General features: G+C 39.4%; 1 protein-coding gene across 1 annotated transcript in view; it reads right to left on the reverse strand.

The window, feature by feature from the left end:
• Nucleotides 1-673: 673 nt before the first annotated feature.
• LOC120860533 (ankyrin repeat and SOCS box protein 5) overlaps nucleotides 674-16,373 on the reverse strand; it is a 37,944-nt gene continuing 22,244 nt past the window's right edge. Inside the window, exons 2-7 of the mRNA XM_040236356.1 lie at nucleotides 8,365-8,444; nucleotides 6,236-6,343; nucleotides 5,410-5,560; nucleotides 5,106-5,240; nucleotides 2,681-2,872; nucleotides 674-1,644 (exon numbers count right to left, since the gene is read on the reverse strand). Coding sequence (XP_040092290.1) covers nucleotides 1,517-1,644; nucleotides 2,681-2,872; nucleotides 5,106-5,240; nucleotides 5,410-5,560; nucleotides 6,236-6,343; nucleotides 8,365-8,444 — 794 coding nt within the window. The 3' untranslated portion in view covers nucleotides 674-1,516. The remainder of the gene's footprint in view (nucleotides 1,645-2,680; nucleotides 2,873-5,105; nucleotides 5,241-5,409; nucleotides 5,561-6,235; nucleotides 6,344-8,364; nucleotides 8,445-16,373) is intronic.

The following is a 16,373-nucleotide window of genomic DNA, read 5'->3' on the forward strand; positions in this document are numbered from 1 at the left end:
TTTTAATATGTGATTATGTTTCATAGGGTTACTCTATAATAAAAAAGGTTAAATGCATATTATTCTGAGGATATTACAAATTTATTAAACTGAGATATTTTGTAAAACAGACTAATTTAAAAGTCTCTAGCCACATTGAAGACATTTTTTTAAACTAACACGCCACAACCTTATTTTGACCTTTGAAAATCTAGAATGATTCTTTAAAAATGTAGTCTTAATAACTTTGGGGATATATACAATGATAGTTTATTTCCCACAGGTCTCTGGCAGTCAGTCAAGAATTAAGTAAAAAGGAAAATAGGCCCCTGGTTATCAACATGTTGTATCAAAATTTGATAAATTTATAGGACTCATCCAAGTATTTTCTTCTACTTTACACAGTGTTATAAGTATCTTATTATCTTATAAATTCAAATTGTTTAAACTACACAGTAGGCACAGAGAGTTTTTTTAATGTTTAATTTTATTTTTTTAATTACTTTTTATATTGCACTCAAATACATTAAGCAGAAGAGAATAAACCCCACAGAGGAAACCTTCTTATGTACAGCATCCCTTTACAGTATCGTCTATGGTGAACCCTTGTTTTATGCAAGAATTAGAAACACCACAGTGAAGGTCCACAGATGGGGGACATTTCCCAAGGTTTCTGTGTTTGCTAAGTAATACCCTTTTTCTTTGAAAACCCCACATTTTAAGGCATTTTTTATCTTCCACCTTTTACAGCCTTGGGCCCCCCTGATCCCTAGAGTGTAACCCAGGGCCTCTTTATCAACTAGATATGAAGTTCATTTTCCTGGTCCAAGTCTCACCAGCTCCCAAGAGCCTCTGAATGGAGGAGGCTGGGGTGATATGTATTAAAGCACAGAAGAGACCCTGAGAGACCACTCATTGGTAGGAAAGGGGCTTCAATTACACTGAGCCCCTGTGTAATGTTCCAGACTTCTCAGGGTGAGAGAGCTGTAGTGATCATCCTAGTCCTGCCAGTTTCTGAAACAGGTTTACCTAAGGCAGTGAAGTGACCACTGGGACCTTTGCAGGAAAGGGGCGATTCGTCTTTTCTTTACTGAATTGATCATTATAACGATAAGTAAACATTTAACATAGTGGGCTTCCTGAATGACAGTCATCTTTATTTCAAAAAATATATGAGCTGCTCTTTTCTAAACCATACGCATATTTTGTATTAATGTCAACAATACAGAAATAATCAATTACAGAGGCCAAAACTTAAAAGCATAAACATTAATTGAAGAATATAGACCTTCAAAAATATATGAATACTTTTAGTAAGGGTTCACATAGATACTTTAAACATATTATAGTCCAAAAACAGTAAAAATGCATGAAACATACTACGCACTAGTACACTTTAACTAAAATTGCTATTTCACTTCTTCCCAGGTATTCTCATATCTCTACCATCGCTTTAGCACGTTTTAATATGAAATATACACTATGCAGATGAAATAGAAATTTCTGATTTTCAGACATTTAGAATTATTTTACTCCCTTATCGATACTGTAAGAAATTCTGCAATAACGTTGGCAGCTGGAGCTGTGGGATAAGGTGTAATCTTGGTCTACCGATGTAGTTTCTGATACAGAGTCTGCAGAGCTGGCATAGAGAGCTTGGGGTGGCTGTAAGAAACGTGAAAGTATTTGTTCATTAAAATAAAAATGGATTTTTCTGTGTTGTAAGACACATGAAATCAAACCACATAAAAAAGACAGTGCTTTGCAATAAATTAGGGTAGTATGACCATTGCGTGTGGGTGCATGCTTGGTTTTGTCTGACTCTTTTTGCCACCCCATGGACTGTAGCTCACCAAGTGCCTCTGTCCATGGAACTTCCAGGCAAGAACACTGGAGTGGGTTGCCGTTTCCTCCTCCAGGGGATCTTCACAACCCAGGGACCGAACCCAGCAATGTAAGCGTATACTTTACCACTACCCCACCTGGGAAACCCATTAACCTAGGGAAACTTATAGAAGCATATGTATTGTTTTTATTTGTAAGACTTTATTATAATTGAGATATAATCCATGCATGTTCTTTAAAATATTTTAATCTTCGGGCTTATGAAATTATTGTTGTTTATAAAGCCTCAAAAACAAGGCTTTTTGCTTTTTGAAGGAGATATAAATCTCCTGCTTTATGAAGGACATATAAATCAAAAGCTCCGAGAAGTGTTATGCACTAAAAGGGGAATTTAAAAATCTTTTTTTCCTCAAATTAGGTTAACTATTTAAGCCAAAGCAAATTCTAATCTAGTGTCTAGACCAGGCTTTAGAATTTCTGTTTTAGAATAAAAATTCATGATTATGTTTCTATAACTCATATAGATGATGCATATCCTTATAAAATGGGGCATATTTCAAGATATGTATTAATAAATATATATTTAAACAGAATCAACATATTGTTTACTGTCAAAAATAATATATTTAACTTAGACTGAAGGAATACAGAATTTAGGTAAGATGAGAACAAAGGAAATCAAAATCCTCATGCTACCTTCTTTATGGATGCAGCTCAAGTTAAAAAGTTATCTTCCTTCAAAAAATATCTCAAATGTTATGCCATTGTTATTTTACATGCCAACAAAAAGTCTTCTAAATTTCATCTATTTCAAGCCCTTCAAAATGTTTTTAATGCCCTCATAGATTCTTCTTACCTTCATGTTGAAGCAATAATCTTTCCACCAAACTACTAGAAGTCGCTACATCGACAGGTCGCAGAAGATCTGTGTTTTTGGCATTGATATCCGCTCCAAATTCTAGCAGTAAGTTTACAATTTCTGTACAGGACTGTTGAGCAGCAGCGTGTAATGGAGTATCCCAATATTTGCCTTTTTGTACATCAGCGCCTACATGGAAATGAGGAGTGATGGTTTGTGAGACGGAATCACCTACCTCAGCAAGGGGAGGCCGGTGTGTCAGCCACAAAGAGGGCCTCAATTCTCTATAATAAGCTACTTCTTTGTATGCAATATATATGCACAATGCAGATTTCACAAATATGCTTCATACATATATGTATTAAATCTTAAAATGCAATACACCTGGATGGAGAGTTCACACTTTTGTTAAGTCCTCTAATATTTTTCTCTATGCTTGAAAAATCTCATAATAAATTATTTTTTTAAAAAATTTTAAACAATTCCCAAAGTAATCATATTAACTAGTATTTATAGTGCACAATTAGGTTGACATATCCATTTGCCTCACAATGGATCATTCTTAGGATTATTCAAGAGCTTATTGTTCTTATTCTTTTCATTTATTTTAGGGCAATAGAGCTCTTTGGTTTCTCAGAAAACTTATGACTGTAGATATGTGAGTTCTTTGGGTAAAATGTATACAGATTTGTCCCCCTCTCACTCAGGTAGTTTAATTCAATAAATATATAAAGGAACTGAGCCTTTTCAGTAGAAGAGCACATTATATTTCTGCATTCAAAGTAAGTTTTTTAAATGCTTATATTAAAATATCCTTCCATGTTAAATTACCTATTACACAGTTATTTTATCTTGGTGCAAACCCCTGGCACATGGTGGTCATTTGACGCATGTGCAATGAATATGTGCTGTTAATACTGTAAAGAATAATGATCCCATTTTCCAATACATAAAAAGTTACAACACCAAGACAGGCCTGTTAATAAAAATCCATTAAGTTCTTCTCAGCTCTGCTTTCTGACACCATCAATAAAACCGATGATGTTTATAAGAAGCAGCACATTTTATGAGTCCCTCTATGGCCCTCCTGATACTCTCAAGTTTCAGTAAATGTATTTGTTTTCAATATTTTTAAACCAAATGTAAAAGATTTAGTTGAAAACATTATATTCCATAACAAAATCTCCACAGAGAAAGCATACATTTCATTGGTTATACCAATTTTATGGGAGATCAGAGCCTGAAAATAACAACCAATCCACAATTACTAACAATACTGCTTCAGATTTTTTTTTTACCCAATATAAAAATATTGGGAAGAGAATAATATTGCAAGCAAAATAAAGCAGGTTGTAAAAAATAAACTCTTCTGGTTATACAAATTTATGGGTGAGCATAGCCAAAATATAACAATCTGCCAGCCATTGTTAGCAGAACTCATGTTTAAGACTCTTACTAGGTATAAAGAGAAAGAAAGAGTGGATACAGACACTGCTTGAAGAAGTGTATAATTTAGCCAAGATGAAGTGAGTAACACATAATAAGCTTACTAAACATATATGTGACTTCCCTGGTGGCTCAGATGGTAAACAAGCTTGCCTGCAATGTGCGAGACCCCAAGTTCCATCCCTGAGTCGGGAAGATCCCTTGGAGAATGGAATGGCAACCCACTCCAGTATTCTTGCCTGGGAAATCCCATGGACAGAGGAGCACGGAGGGCTACAGTTCAAGGGGTCACAAAAAGTCGCACACGACTGAGTGACTAATGCTTTCACTCTCATATATCAGAGTCTGAATGAGTGTCATAAACAAAAACCACAGAAATCCATTTACTCATTTTATGTATATTTTGAGCACCTGCCACATGAGAGGCATTGGGCTAGAGGGAAGAGTTGATGGAAAAAAAAGATATAATTCATATCTTAAAAGGGCTCGCAGTCCTAGAGTGGAAGATACCACATGGTCTCAGAAGATTATGAATAGTTTCTTAGGGATGAAGATGAACTTTAAGGAATCGGCTTGTTTCAAGAAAGTGAAAGGGTATTAAGTGTTTTTGGGGAAATTACAAAGTGGGGCAAAGTCTTGAAAGACAAGGTTACCTAATCAGTTATAATCTGTAACATTTCTTTTGATAGGTTTGCTCACAGAGATAGAGATATTGGGCACCATTATATCCAACCTTGAGGATTTTAATTTTATAACCTTTTATAGGTAGGACTTTTGGAGTTTTGAGGTCAAGTGGAGTTACCACAAATGTGCTTCCTTTTATGGATTTTAGAGTTATAGGTGAGGATGCTTAGGATAAGAACATTTTTATCCATGAGGTGTAATTTTTAAAGAAGCTTATTTAGAGAAGTTAATACGAAGCTGAAGAACTGCTTGTGTGTACAGACAGAATGGAAGATGGGGTATAGAAAATTACCAGCGTAAAGAAGCTTCCGGACACAATGGAACTGCTGGGACATGCAAGCTACATACAGAGGGGTTCCCAGATGAGGAATGTCTTGGTCAACATCTACACCCCAGGATATCAGGATTTCCAGGCATTCGTGGTGACCTGCCAACACAAAGCACAGGTGAGTTTGCATCTCCTGAACACCTGTTCCCCCACCTCCAACACACAGCTGCCCCCAACACCCGCCCCAGGCTTCTCCCTGCAGCCTTATTGACTATGCCTGTGGCTGAAGGAGCTTTCTCTCCTTGTCACTTCACCCAGTCACAGTCACCTTTGCTGGCTGCCTCGTGCATAGGGGAAGGAAGGCAGGACTCCAGCTGCGGTTTGGCGCCGTATTCCAGGAGCAGTTCCGTGCAGCTGGTGCTGCCTTGTGAGCACGCGTTGAATAAGGGGGTCACGCCGTCTATGGTGATCGCGTTTACCTAAACCAAACCAGAGCTCTGAGAATGAGAGTCCCGGAACCACTCGCCATTCCTGGCAGGTATGTGCGCGGAAACAGGTATTAACTGAGAAGGTGTGTGCAGCAAATGTGACAAACCCTGTCTAAGCGCACACATCCGTAAGCAGAGCTTGAACACGCTAAGGGATAAATAGAAACATGATGTGGAGGACAGTCGACAGGAGTGGGCATGGAACTAGTGGAATTATGGAAAGAAAATACTCTAGAATCAAATACACAGAAATGAACTAAATGATTAGGTACTTTGTAGTTAGGGGAAAAAAAGGTACAAATGTAATAGTGATGAAGCCACTTTGCTGGTTGGCAGCTGAAATTGGAAATCCTATTTCTGAGAATTTATCTAAAAAAAAAATTTCAAAAGATGAGCACGCATTACAGCTTAAAGATGTTCATCTATTGTTATTTAGAATCGCAAAAGCAGGAAATAGCCTGAGGGATACTCCATACCCTGCAGCGTGCTACCCATCTTTTACAAAGATTGGAAATCGTGCTTGGAGTGCTAGCGGGCAATTTGAGAGCTTTCTTTTTGTTCCGCTTTTGAAAACTACTAAAAAGGCGAGAGAAGCGAAATGAGGACTTTGCCTGCTTCTCTCAGTCAGCCCATGTGGGACGGGGAACGCTTTTTCGGGGCACTTACGTTGGCTCCGGCTTGCAGAAGCGTCCTGGCGCAGGCCGCATGATCTCCAAGGCAGGCTTCGTGCAGCGGCGTGACATGGTCTATGGTTACTGCGTTGACATTATAACCCTAAATATGACATCAGTAATTTTGAAACGTGAGCAGAAAGTCAGAGGAAAATCCCCTGTGTAAACGGTCATTAGAAGGTGACGGCAAAGACCAGAACATCTCAGGAAAATCGGGTTTCAGTTTAGCAGGCATGACCAGCTCAAACCCCCAGAGCCAGGCAGCTGTCAGATCCCCTGAACCAAACTGTTGTAACCACCATATTGCATCCCACACAGCCTTAAGGGGTTTGTCCAACAGATTCTGAGCCACCTTGACATATTTGGGGCAGTCCGCTCTGAGCCCCATCAACTAGATTAAATGCTGGTGGTTAACAAGTCTCAATACAGAGTCAGTTAGATGTGAGTTTGAAGCGCCATAATGCAGCATTTTTTTTAAATTTGGATTGCTACTCTAACCTCTAAATTTATTGGTACAATTAAATGAGATGATACATGCAAAGCAATAATGATTAAAATGCCCAGCATACAGAAAATGTCTTATTTTATTATTCAATCAAAATTAAGTAAAATCTAAATATTTTTATTCCAAATAAACTAATGATATCAGTCTAAAATATTTAACTGTTGCTAGGGAAAAAAGGTTCCTTGCCTTCCTGCTATATCTGATAATTCACTCTATGGACAATCATACTACCATCATCACAGGAAGATTTTTGTGGCCAAAGCCCCATAGCATCTTATAGGTTACCATGATCTATAATAACACCAGGAAGGACATGAAGAATCTTGAAATGAAGGCAAGAAAATAAATATGACCCCAAATCTTTGCTACTAGGGAGTGGCAATTTTTTAAGATTCCTTGAATCACCCTGTCAGAGGTTTCAGATTGGCTGGTCTGTAGCCAGACCTGGAGAGCTGATTCCCAGCCACTGCCCATGAGGATGACCGATGACAGAAGCCTCTGAAAGGTCCAGGTTCCGTCTCACAAGGGCTCTGGACACATCCTCTGACCCTCTCAGCTGGCCTGTCTGTGGACATGCGCTTACAAATCTCCTAAGACTCCTCCTCTCCAAGAACTGCATGATCCTTTCAGAGGGGTTGCCCTTCAGCAGTTACTGATGTTTTGCAGTTTTTATTGTATATTTCATCAAGTGATGAGCAAACCACATAGTCACCAGATTATCCCAGAACTGGAAGGCCCTAAGGAGTGTCTTGTTCTGCAACCTCAGTTCACAGGTGAGTAAAAGGAAGCTATGACATGCTGTGGTTCACCTCAAGTGCCAGCCAGCAGTCCAGGTGACCGGAGCCCAGGGCAGTGTTACTTCGAGTGAGTGACACAATCTTTTCTCCCCTCATAGTCATCTGAGAAAACTCATGTCTCCCTGATTCTGAGAAGCACCAGGACAAGGACTTCCAGATCTGGGTGTGCATTCATATCCCATTGGCCAAGCCCGAGTCCCTTATACTTCAAAAGGAATCTGTGCTTTTCTTTTTTCCTCCGGTGAGTCTGATGATCACAGAGGTGTAAAAATGACTGTTCTGTGGCGTTCATAGGCAAACCCCATAACATACTACAGATTACCATAATGTAAAAAAGCAGTGTTACAGCATCTGGTCTGATTATCCTTTTTTGGATATTGTATGACCTAACTAAGCCTGCAATTAACTGCACACCATTGTACCGATGTAAGCATATTTAAAATGTGTGATGAAAAAAATAAATAAATAAAATAAAATGTGTGATGAATAATACATATATCCAATTACTTCCTGCTTAAATATGTCTATCAGTGAACAAATATACTGTGTGAGAAATTTGAAATACTAAGGCATAAAACTATACCAAAATATTTTTAAAGATGTTTCAAAAGATAAATGAGAAACTATGGATTTGGCTAAAAATATGAGTTAAAATAAAAAGCTAGTAGAAGTTATCAAGCACTTTTGCTGGTTTTGAGTTGATCACTATTGATAATGAATGCTGTATGCTCAGGGAAGAGAGACATATTTTAAACTATAGGTTATATCATAAACTTATGTATTATAATATATTACGTTATAAAATTATATGTTATATTTTACCTGTGATAATAATGTTCTCAGAGCTAGAAGACGACCTTGACTGGCTGCTTCATGTAGTGGTGACCGATCTGCCCAGGAACCTTCCAGAAAAGAAAGAAAACAAAAATCTGTGAGTTAGAGCAACCCTGATGGTGGTGGTTGCTGTCAACTCTTTTTAACCCTATGGAAATGGCAACCCACTCCAGTATTTTTGCCTGGAGAATCCCATGGACAGAGGAGCCTGGCGGGCTACAATCCATTAGGTCTCAAAGAGTCAGACACAGAGGAGCACGCACGCACTCGGCACCAACTCTTTGAGATACGTATCATTATTATTTCTGTTTTAAAGTTGAGGAAGTAAAAGCTCTAGAAGAAATGAAAACATTTAAAAAGAGTCACATAGTCTAATTGCAGAACTGAATTATTACAACTCCACTGCCATTGTTTTGCCTTTCCATCCAGCATTATTTCCTGCTTATCCAAAAAATTAATAAGCCCAACATCCAATTCTTTGAATTATCAACTGAACAAAGAGTTATCTTTTATTAGTTTGGGGGTATTGTTTCTTTCCAGGATGCAACACTCCCATATCATATTAAAAGCAGAATTGAATTAGTGTACCCCAATAAATATTGGTTAATAGGGCAAATCTGGCAGGAAAATAATAATTTATAAAAATTGAAGCCTTATGTTCTCACAAAATAAAATGCTAAAGTCACCATCATAAGTAAGTCTTTTGGGGAAACAGTTATGTTTCAAGTTCCATCTATGAAGATAAAATTCAATGCTTTCAAAATCATATGCAATTGTTTGTTTTATCATTAAACAACTTGACTGCAGAGCACAACTCTGGAGGACTTCAGAACATATATCAGTTTTCATGGTGAATGTTTAAATAAGCAAATTATTAACTTCCCAAACAGACTGCATGTGTAAAACCACTGTGTTCATTTATTGAGCACAGTGGTAGTAAATTAACAAGGTTTTAAGTAATCAATGCTTAAATAAATGTTTGAATTTAAATATTCATTTATAATATTTGTAATGATTTATAATGCTCCCTCCTTTATAAAGGGTTAGTAAGTTTCATTATCCTTAATTTATCACTGAACGCTGTATGCTGAATTATATGAGGCTGATCTGTTATCAGTTCTTCCACCGTCACTGGCTAATGTGGCGATTAACCAGATGCTGGCACTCAGAACAGTCTACAGAAATGGCCTTTTGGATCCATTTTTGGACTCATTTCTTTCTAGTAAACTATTAAGACTGTAAGGGGCAGCAAAATTAATAATACTTACAACTGAGGGGTACTAGATATTCCTATTTTACATACAATTTATCCATCAAAATGATTTCATTAGTCTTCTGGACCATTCAGCATTGCTTGCTGTTGTTCACAAAAGACAGAAAAAATGAAAAAGTGTCATTCAGAAAATAGGCCACATCAGGGCCAAAATAAAGAAATGTTAAGTGTTTACTGAATTTACCACCCATCACCGCCCCCTATTCTCCTCCATGATGGTCACAGAGCTTTCTGTACCCATTGTCATTTTCTTTATTACCAAGCCTCAAGTCCTTTACAGTGGAAGAAAAAAAAAACAAAACTGAAGCCAGAGTTTTGTATGCGCATTTGCTATTATCTCTATTCATAGGCCCTCCACCGGCATGAAAGGGGAGTGAAATGTCACACGGTCTGCAGGAGAGTGTGGGTGGTGGCCAGTGAGAAACCCACTGGGAATACATGGTATGGGCGAGGGCTCCCTTGGCCTGAAAGGCAGGGGTCCGTCTTCTGAGAGCCACACCCTGTTACTAATGTTTTCCTGGATGAACTCAGCTCTGCTCACCTGCCCAGGAGCCCAGCTGCTTGTGGCCTAAAAGCAGTGGGGTGGGCTAGAGGAGGAGGAGGTGAGAGAAATGGAGACCAGGAGGAAGAGAGAGATGAGATGCAGGTTGGAGCCCAGAAGGGTCATGGAGGAAAAAGACTGAGGAACTGGGCAGGCCTGGCCTTGAATCCCACATTAGGGTGGTGGCCTTCAGGGAGGACCTAATCTCTCTGCGGGTCAATTTGCTCATAAAACAGGAAAAATACTACCTGTGAGACAAGATTGAGAGCAGGCTAGAAAGGAGCATGCTAAGTACAGGCCTGCCCTGTAAATGCACAAATAACACCTAGCATTCTTAGCTAAGTATGAACTGATAAATACAGGAGGTTTTTAATATGAATTTAAAGGAACAATTCTTCTCCAAAATTAGGGGAACTCAGCATCTATTGACCAAAATGATTTTCAGTGCTATCAGCTTAATTAAATAAACCATATAAAGCAATTGAATGATTCATAAACGTATTTAAGCCAATGATCAACACTGTTGCTATCTTTTTCTTTCCTAAGTAAGCGCTGAGAAATAAAGTCATAGCAATCCATTACAGGAGTAATTTATAGCACATGCTGGCGAGTCAGTGAAAAAAGTTATTGTTTTGAATTCTGCTTACTTAACTCCCAAGCAACCCCACCTGGTCTGCTTCCTTATAATTCCTTAGATGAATTTCTATAATTAATCTGGTAACATGTGAGAATCAGAGGATCCATCACGCTCCAGTTTCTGTTTTGAGCTAAACCTTCATCCCTCCCTGCTGCTCCCTTTCAAAATCTGAGAATCAACTGCAAATTTCTATTCAGATATATTCAATATTAAATATCTTACTTTTCAATACAGATATGCTTTACAGTAGAAAGATTTATAAGCTTTCTCAAGACCAAACAAAAGATAAATATCTTCATTTACAACTTTTTAAACTCTACAATCTTGTTAGACTTTACACTGGGTATCTAAGATTTAAAAAATAAAAGTTCAGTTGAACTCCTTAGGATAAATTACTCAATGGGAAAATGTTTTACAAAAAGTCTGTAACTTTCACCAGCTAATCTAATGCCCACTGCTTTGGTCTCTCTGTAGCAACACAGGAGGCCAGTGCCTATATTTAGAAATAACACCGGTTCCAGGGCATCTGGTATATAATTTACAAGGAGAGAGCCTGTCGTATTCTGTAAACAACCACCTTACCAGAGCAAAAACATTCACGTTCTCAGATATTTATGGGTCCGTAGGGGTCTATAACATACCTAAATCACCATCTCCCCACGGCACTTCAAGCCAGCCACTGTTGAGGTAAATCCGACTCATATCTTTTTTTTGATCAGCATTAAAAAAAAAAAAAAAAGTCACTTGCCATGTATGTGTTAGCTCTGTTCAGCCATTTTATGCAGCTCTAAGCTCCTTGTAACGTAACCTTTTACCTCCAAAAAGAAAAACAGCTTTTAGAAAATCAGATTTCTTTTCAGAATTGCCTCTTACTATTGCTCACTGCTCTTTGAGAAACTGACTGTTCCCAATTCATTTTTCTCCTCTCCTTACATTATGTGCTCTGCAATGAAATAAAAGTATTACACTTGGATCTCTGCCCAGGGTTATGATGAAACCATTTTATTTTTCAGAAAGTCTTTGCCTTCTGCCCATCCTAGTCCCATCAGCAGATGTGGAAGCAGGACTCATCAGAGAGCAAATTTAGGAGCGGTGCAGGGGGCTCTCTGGGTTTGGGTCACACCGGATTTTCCTAAGTGGTCCCAAACAGGAATGTCAGGACGGTCATCTCAAACAGGAGATGACAAGGAGAGGTGAAAAGCAATGACATCTTCATATATGAATCAGAGAGCAAACTACTAATACACTTTACAGACTGCTGGTCTTAAATCAATAATTCTCCTTGTGATGGATGTGGATTTACTGTGAAGTCGAGAACCTGGAACTTCCACGGCCACTTTTTAAAACTATGCAATTTCATGTTATTTGTCTTAAAGAAGATCCAAAGATGTGGCGAAGTTTCAGACTCAACGACATCTAATGCATCCCTATCCACAGATTTATAAAATACTTTAAAAATCACCGGGGATTTACTGACCCTTACTGAGTACTTTTCTGTTGAGCAGATTAATAGAGCCATACAAATCCCTGAGGACGTGGTTGATTAGGGAAGTAACATGTTGCCAAAACCAGTTTCTTCAAAGACTGAGACTGTCCTTGTCTTTCCACTCAGATTATGTCCTTGTCGTTAATTTCCTGAACATAATGCTAGTCCGGATCTGAGACCACCAGAGCGAGCTGTACCCTGGAAACTTCGAGTACATGTGCGGACTTGCGTGGACCTGCGGACTTACTCTGATTGATTTCCTGCTCTGATCCAGAAGCCCTCCGTTATCTTACAAGAATACAGGGTATGGGCAGGAACAGGAAAAAAAAAAAAAAAAACCAACACCCACACAGATAAATGAAAGCATTGCTGCAGTTTGTCTCAAGAAATAGGACTAAATTTTTAACGAAGTAAAGATAGTAATTCTCCCGTGAATATCCAAAATCAAGGGAGAAAGACTATTTAACACACTTCATAAAAACCAGTGACCATTGCTGCTGTGGACAGAGCCTGCTGGACTTCATCACAGAGACCTGAGCTCAGAGACCTGAGCTCAGAGGCCAGCACAGATGGACTCTTGAGCCTCAGTTTTCTCACCTTTAAAGGGAAGGATAATTCTGTTTCCATCACAGGATTGTAGTGAACGAGAATGTACTCAGCACATTTGTACTAAATGCATTTGAAATATGACAACACAATCCAAATTCCATTTTAAACAAATACCTCTGTATGTCTGTCCTATGAGCTTTTCACTACATCTTCTATACAGGAAATAGAGTAATTTAATTTATTTAAGATAAGAAAGGGCTTCCCTGGTGGCTCAGAGGTTAAAGTGTCTGCCTGGAATGCAGGAGACCTGGGTTCGATCCCTGGGTCAGGAAGATCCCTGGAAAAGGAAATGGCAATCCACTCCAGTACTTTTGCCTGGACAATCCCGTGGAGGGAGGAGCCTGGTAGGCTACAGTCCATGAGGTCACAAAGAGTTGGACACGACTGAGTGACTTCACTTTCACTTTCTAAGATAAAAAGACTTTAGCTCATCTTATTCCTCTTACATGTATCTGTAGGAGATATAAACGGACAGGGAACAGTCAAAATTCAGAGACAGTGGTCACATCCACACAGAGAGCTCGTCAATTTTTGTGACACGTTACAAAACTTAATTCTGGACACTCCTGTAGATATTTTGTTGGCATCTCAAGACATTTCTAAAAGGAAAGTCATCACCTTTCTCTCAAAACCAACTATTCTTTTTGCTTCTTCATTGCTTTAAGACAGTGTTACCATCCCTTCTGTCACCTGGCACTAATAATACGGCCTTAAATTTAAGCACAGCAGTTTAAAGGGAAACTTCATATGTCTTAACTATTTCCTTTGCTTTTTGCAGGGAGGCAGTTATTATTAAACCAGTTACTTCTCCTCACTCTTATTTTTCGTGGATCCGCATCTCAAGCTCAGTTCTTGCCTCATCTACACTCACTCTTGGGAGGATCTCTTCTTCTAGTCCCATTGATGTAAATATTATCCACATGTTGATCACCCCAAATTTGTATCTTCAGACCAGCTCTGCCCTCTAAATTCAAGATGTTTATTTCCAACTGACGCTTCACCTTTTCCGCTTGGCTATCTAAGTAGGCCTTGCAACTGAACACGACGAAGACTGAACCTTGGCTGTGACCCTCCCAGCTCTCCTTCCTATCAGTAAGTGGCAACACCGTCACCCAGGTGCTTCAGCACCAACAGCCTTCGTGTATTCCTGAGTTTCTATTTCTCACACCCCACAGTCAAACACTGGTAGGTTCTTTTGCCTCAACCATTCAAATATAATTCAGCTTTGACTATTGTCATAACCTCCACTGCTACTACCCTAGTCCAAGCCACCATTATGCCCGCCTGACTTAATGCAAACGCCTCCTGACAGGTCTGTGTGTTTCCACCCACGTGCTTCCAACAGTCTATCCAAAACACGAGGATCCTTGTAAAGTGAGAAACATTCCAATGGCTTTCTTTCTCCCCCAGAGTAAAATCCAAGGAATTTCTGACCAGTGTGACCAGTTCCATCCCTCCCCTACACCCGTGGTCCTCGTTCAGCCATGCTAAACATCTGGGCTTCTGGGCCCTCTGCCTGCGACGCTTCTTTCTGAGAGACACACATGGCTTCTGGCCAGCTTTTATTGTCCACTGGAATCGCCTCATAGGGGAGCTCTTCTCTGACCCCCTTTTATGAGACCCTCCTACCCCTATGACAGTACTCTTTCTGTCTCATTTTCCTGCTCTGTTTCTCTTCGTAGAACTTATTGCTACTGCAGTGGAACATTTTAGAAAGTGGGACTTGCTACAGTTTGCTCACTGCATATCCTGAATACCTACCACGTCAATAATGTCTATTGATGGATGAATAATTGTTAAATTATCTTTTTTGTAGTCACCTGTTTTTTTTTATCCATGCTAATTTGTTCTCAATCTTTATTGATCACCATATTGTTAAAAAGTAATGAAAAAGAAATGTATGTTGGGCTGGGTGGTTGGGGCGGGGGAAAAATCAGATTGCTTTCTCGGCCTACTAAAGAAATGAGTATTTTATCCTATTTAAAAATACGATTTGCATGTTTTACAAATTTATAACAATTTCTAAACAATATCCATCAGACCCCAACTATTCTATAGTAAATGTGACTTTTACATTGTAGGGGGGTAGGGGGTTATTTTTATCTCTAAATCTGCACTTCCAACATTAAGTCTATCATCGACCATATTGATGTTTTACAAAAGTGTACACTTGTTCTTTTAAAAAATAACTCCCTTACACAGTTCCTTTTTGGCACTGTGCTCATTCTCCTCCATGGCTTTCATATTTTTATTATTAAAACTAAGAGCTCTATGCCAGGGCACTTTAAGGAAGTGCTTCTGTTCATTTCCTTGCCTTCTACCTTAAATGTTTCGAAATTCCCATATTTAATTGCTTGGAAATACTCTTTTCTTGCTCAATAGCAGCTTTCCTGGCTCCCACACCAACTTAGAAACACCTGCTGAACTGGAAAGGTAAGCAACCCAGGGACTACTGAGTTTACCCGGGTGTTTAATACACAGTCCTAAGAATGAGTCTGCAGGGGCAGTTTCCAGACGCTGTAAGGTGAAGGATACAGTGCAGCCCTTGGCCATGCCATACATTTCCAGGTCAGAGTCCACATTCTGGAAAGCACCCACAGCTTCAAGTTAGTACTTGCAAAGACAATATCGTTTATTTCAGGACACCAACAGACTTGCAATGGCCGCTCTACTAACCTTGACTGGTCAGAATACCCCAGCTAGCTTTTCGCTTAGAAGAACATTCTTCTACGCTCGCTAGCCTTCTTTTCGGGAGGGTCTGCTTAATGCAGTTCCCTTCAACAGAAGCACCGTCTGAGGGCATAGTGGGGTTGGCGTTTCTGCCTGGACAGCCAGGGTCTCGAGGCAAGGCTCCAGCCAGCAGCAAGGTCAGCAGCTGGATTTCTAACTACTTTCTTTCCTTCCCTTCGTGCTTTCACAGAGATTCCTGTGTGCTCACTGGAGGAGGGCCTCCACGTTGAACTCTGTGCAGAAACACGGGGAGCAGGGCTGGCAGGGGTGGGGGCTGGGCCAGGAAGGCAGTAGCTTTTCTATTTTTAAAGTGGAGACCCAGCTGTCGCCAGAGGGATTTAACTATCTGCGTGACACAGAAAGCAAAAATGTGCAAAAAAGTCACCTTCCCTAGTCAGAAACAGAATAGAAATGTGCTCTCTCTTGCAAGCATGAAAGCCTGTGTGAAATCTCTATAGATCCATCCAATGTAAAGTCGCCGGTTGATAACAGCAGTAAACAGCCTTGCAGCCAGAAAGCTCGGTCGTGACGGGTGACCGGCAAGCCTGTCTCCTCCATCCTCAGGAATAAATAGTGTGTGTGCATTAGGGTCAGCTGGTAGCGAGCTCATGTTCTCATCTTGTAAGGATCTAAGTTTAGAATTGGCCTCTGTACAAAATCACAGTCTTCCTATTTATATAGGCATAGTTCCCTATTGTGATTTTTTTTTTTTTTTTCTGGA

Source organism: Oryx dammah, unplaced genomic scaffold, assembly GCF_014754425.2.
Source record: "Oryx dammah isolate SB20612 unplaced genomic scaffold, SCBI_Odam_1.1 HiC_scaffold_11081, whole genome shotgun sequence".
NCBI lineage: Eukaryota > Metazoa > Chordata > Mammalia > Artiodactyla > Bovidae > Oryx > Oryx dammah.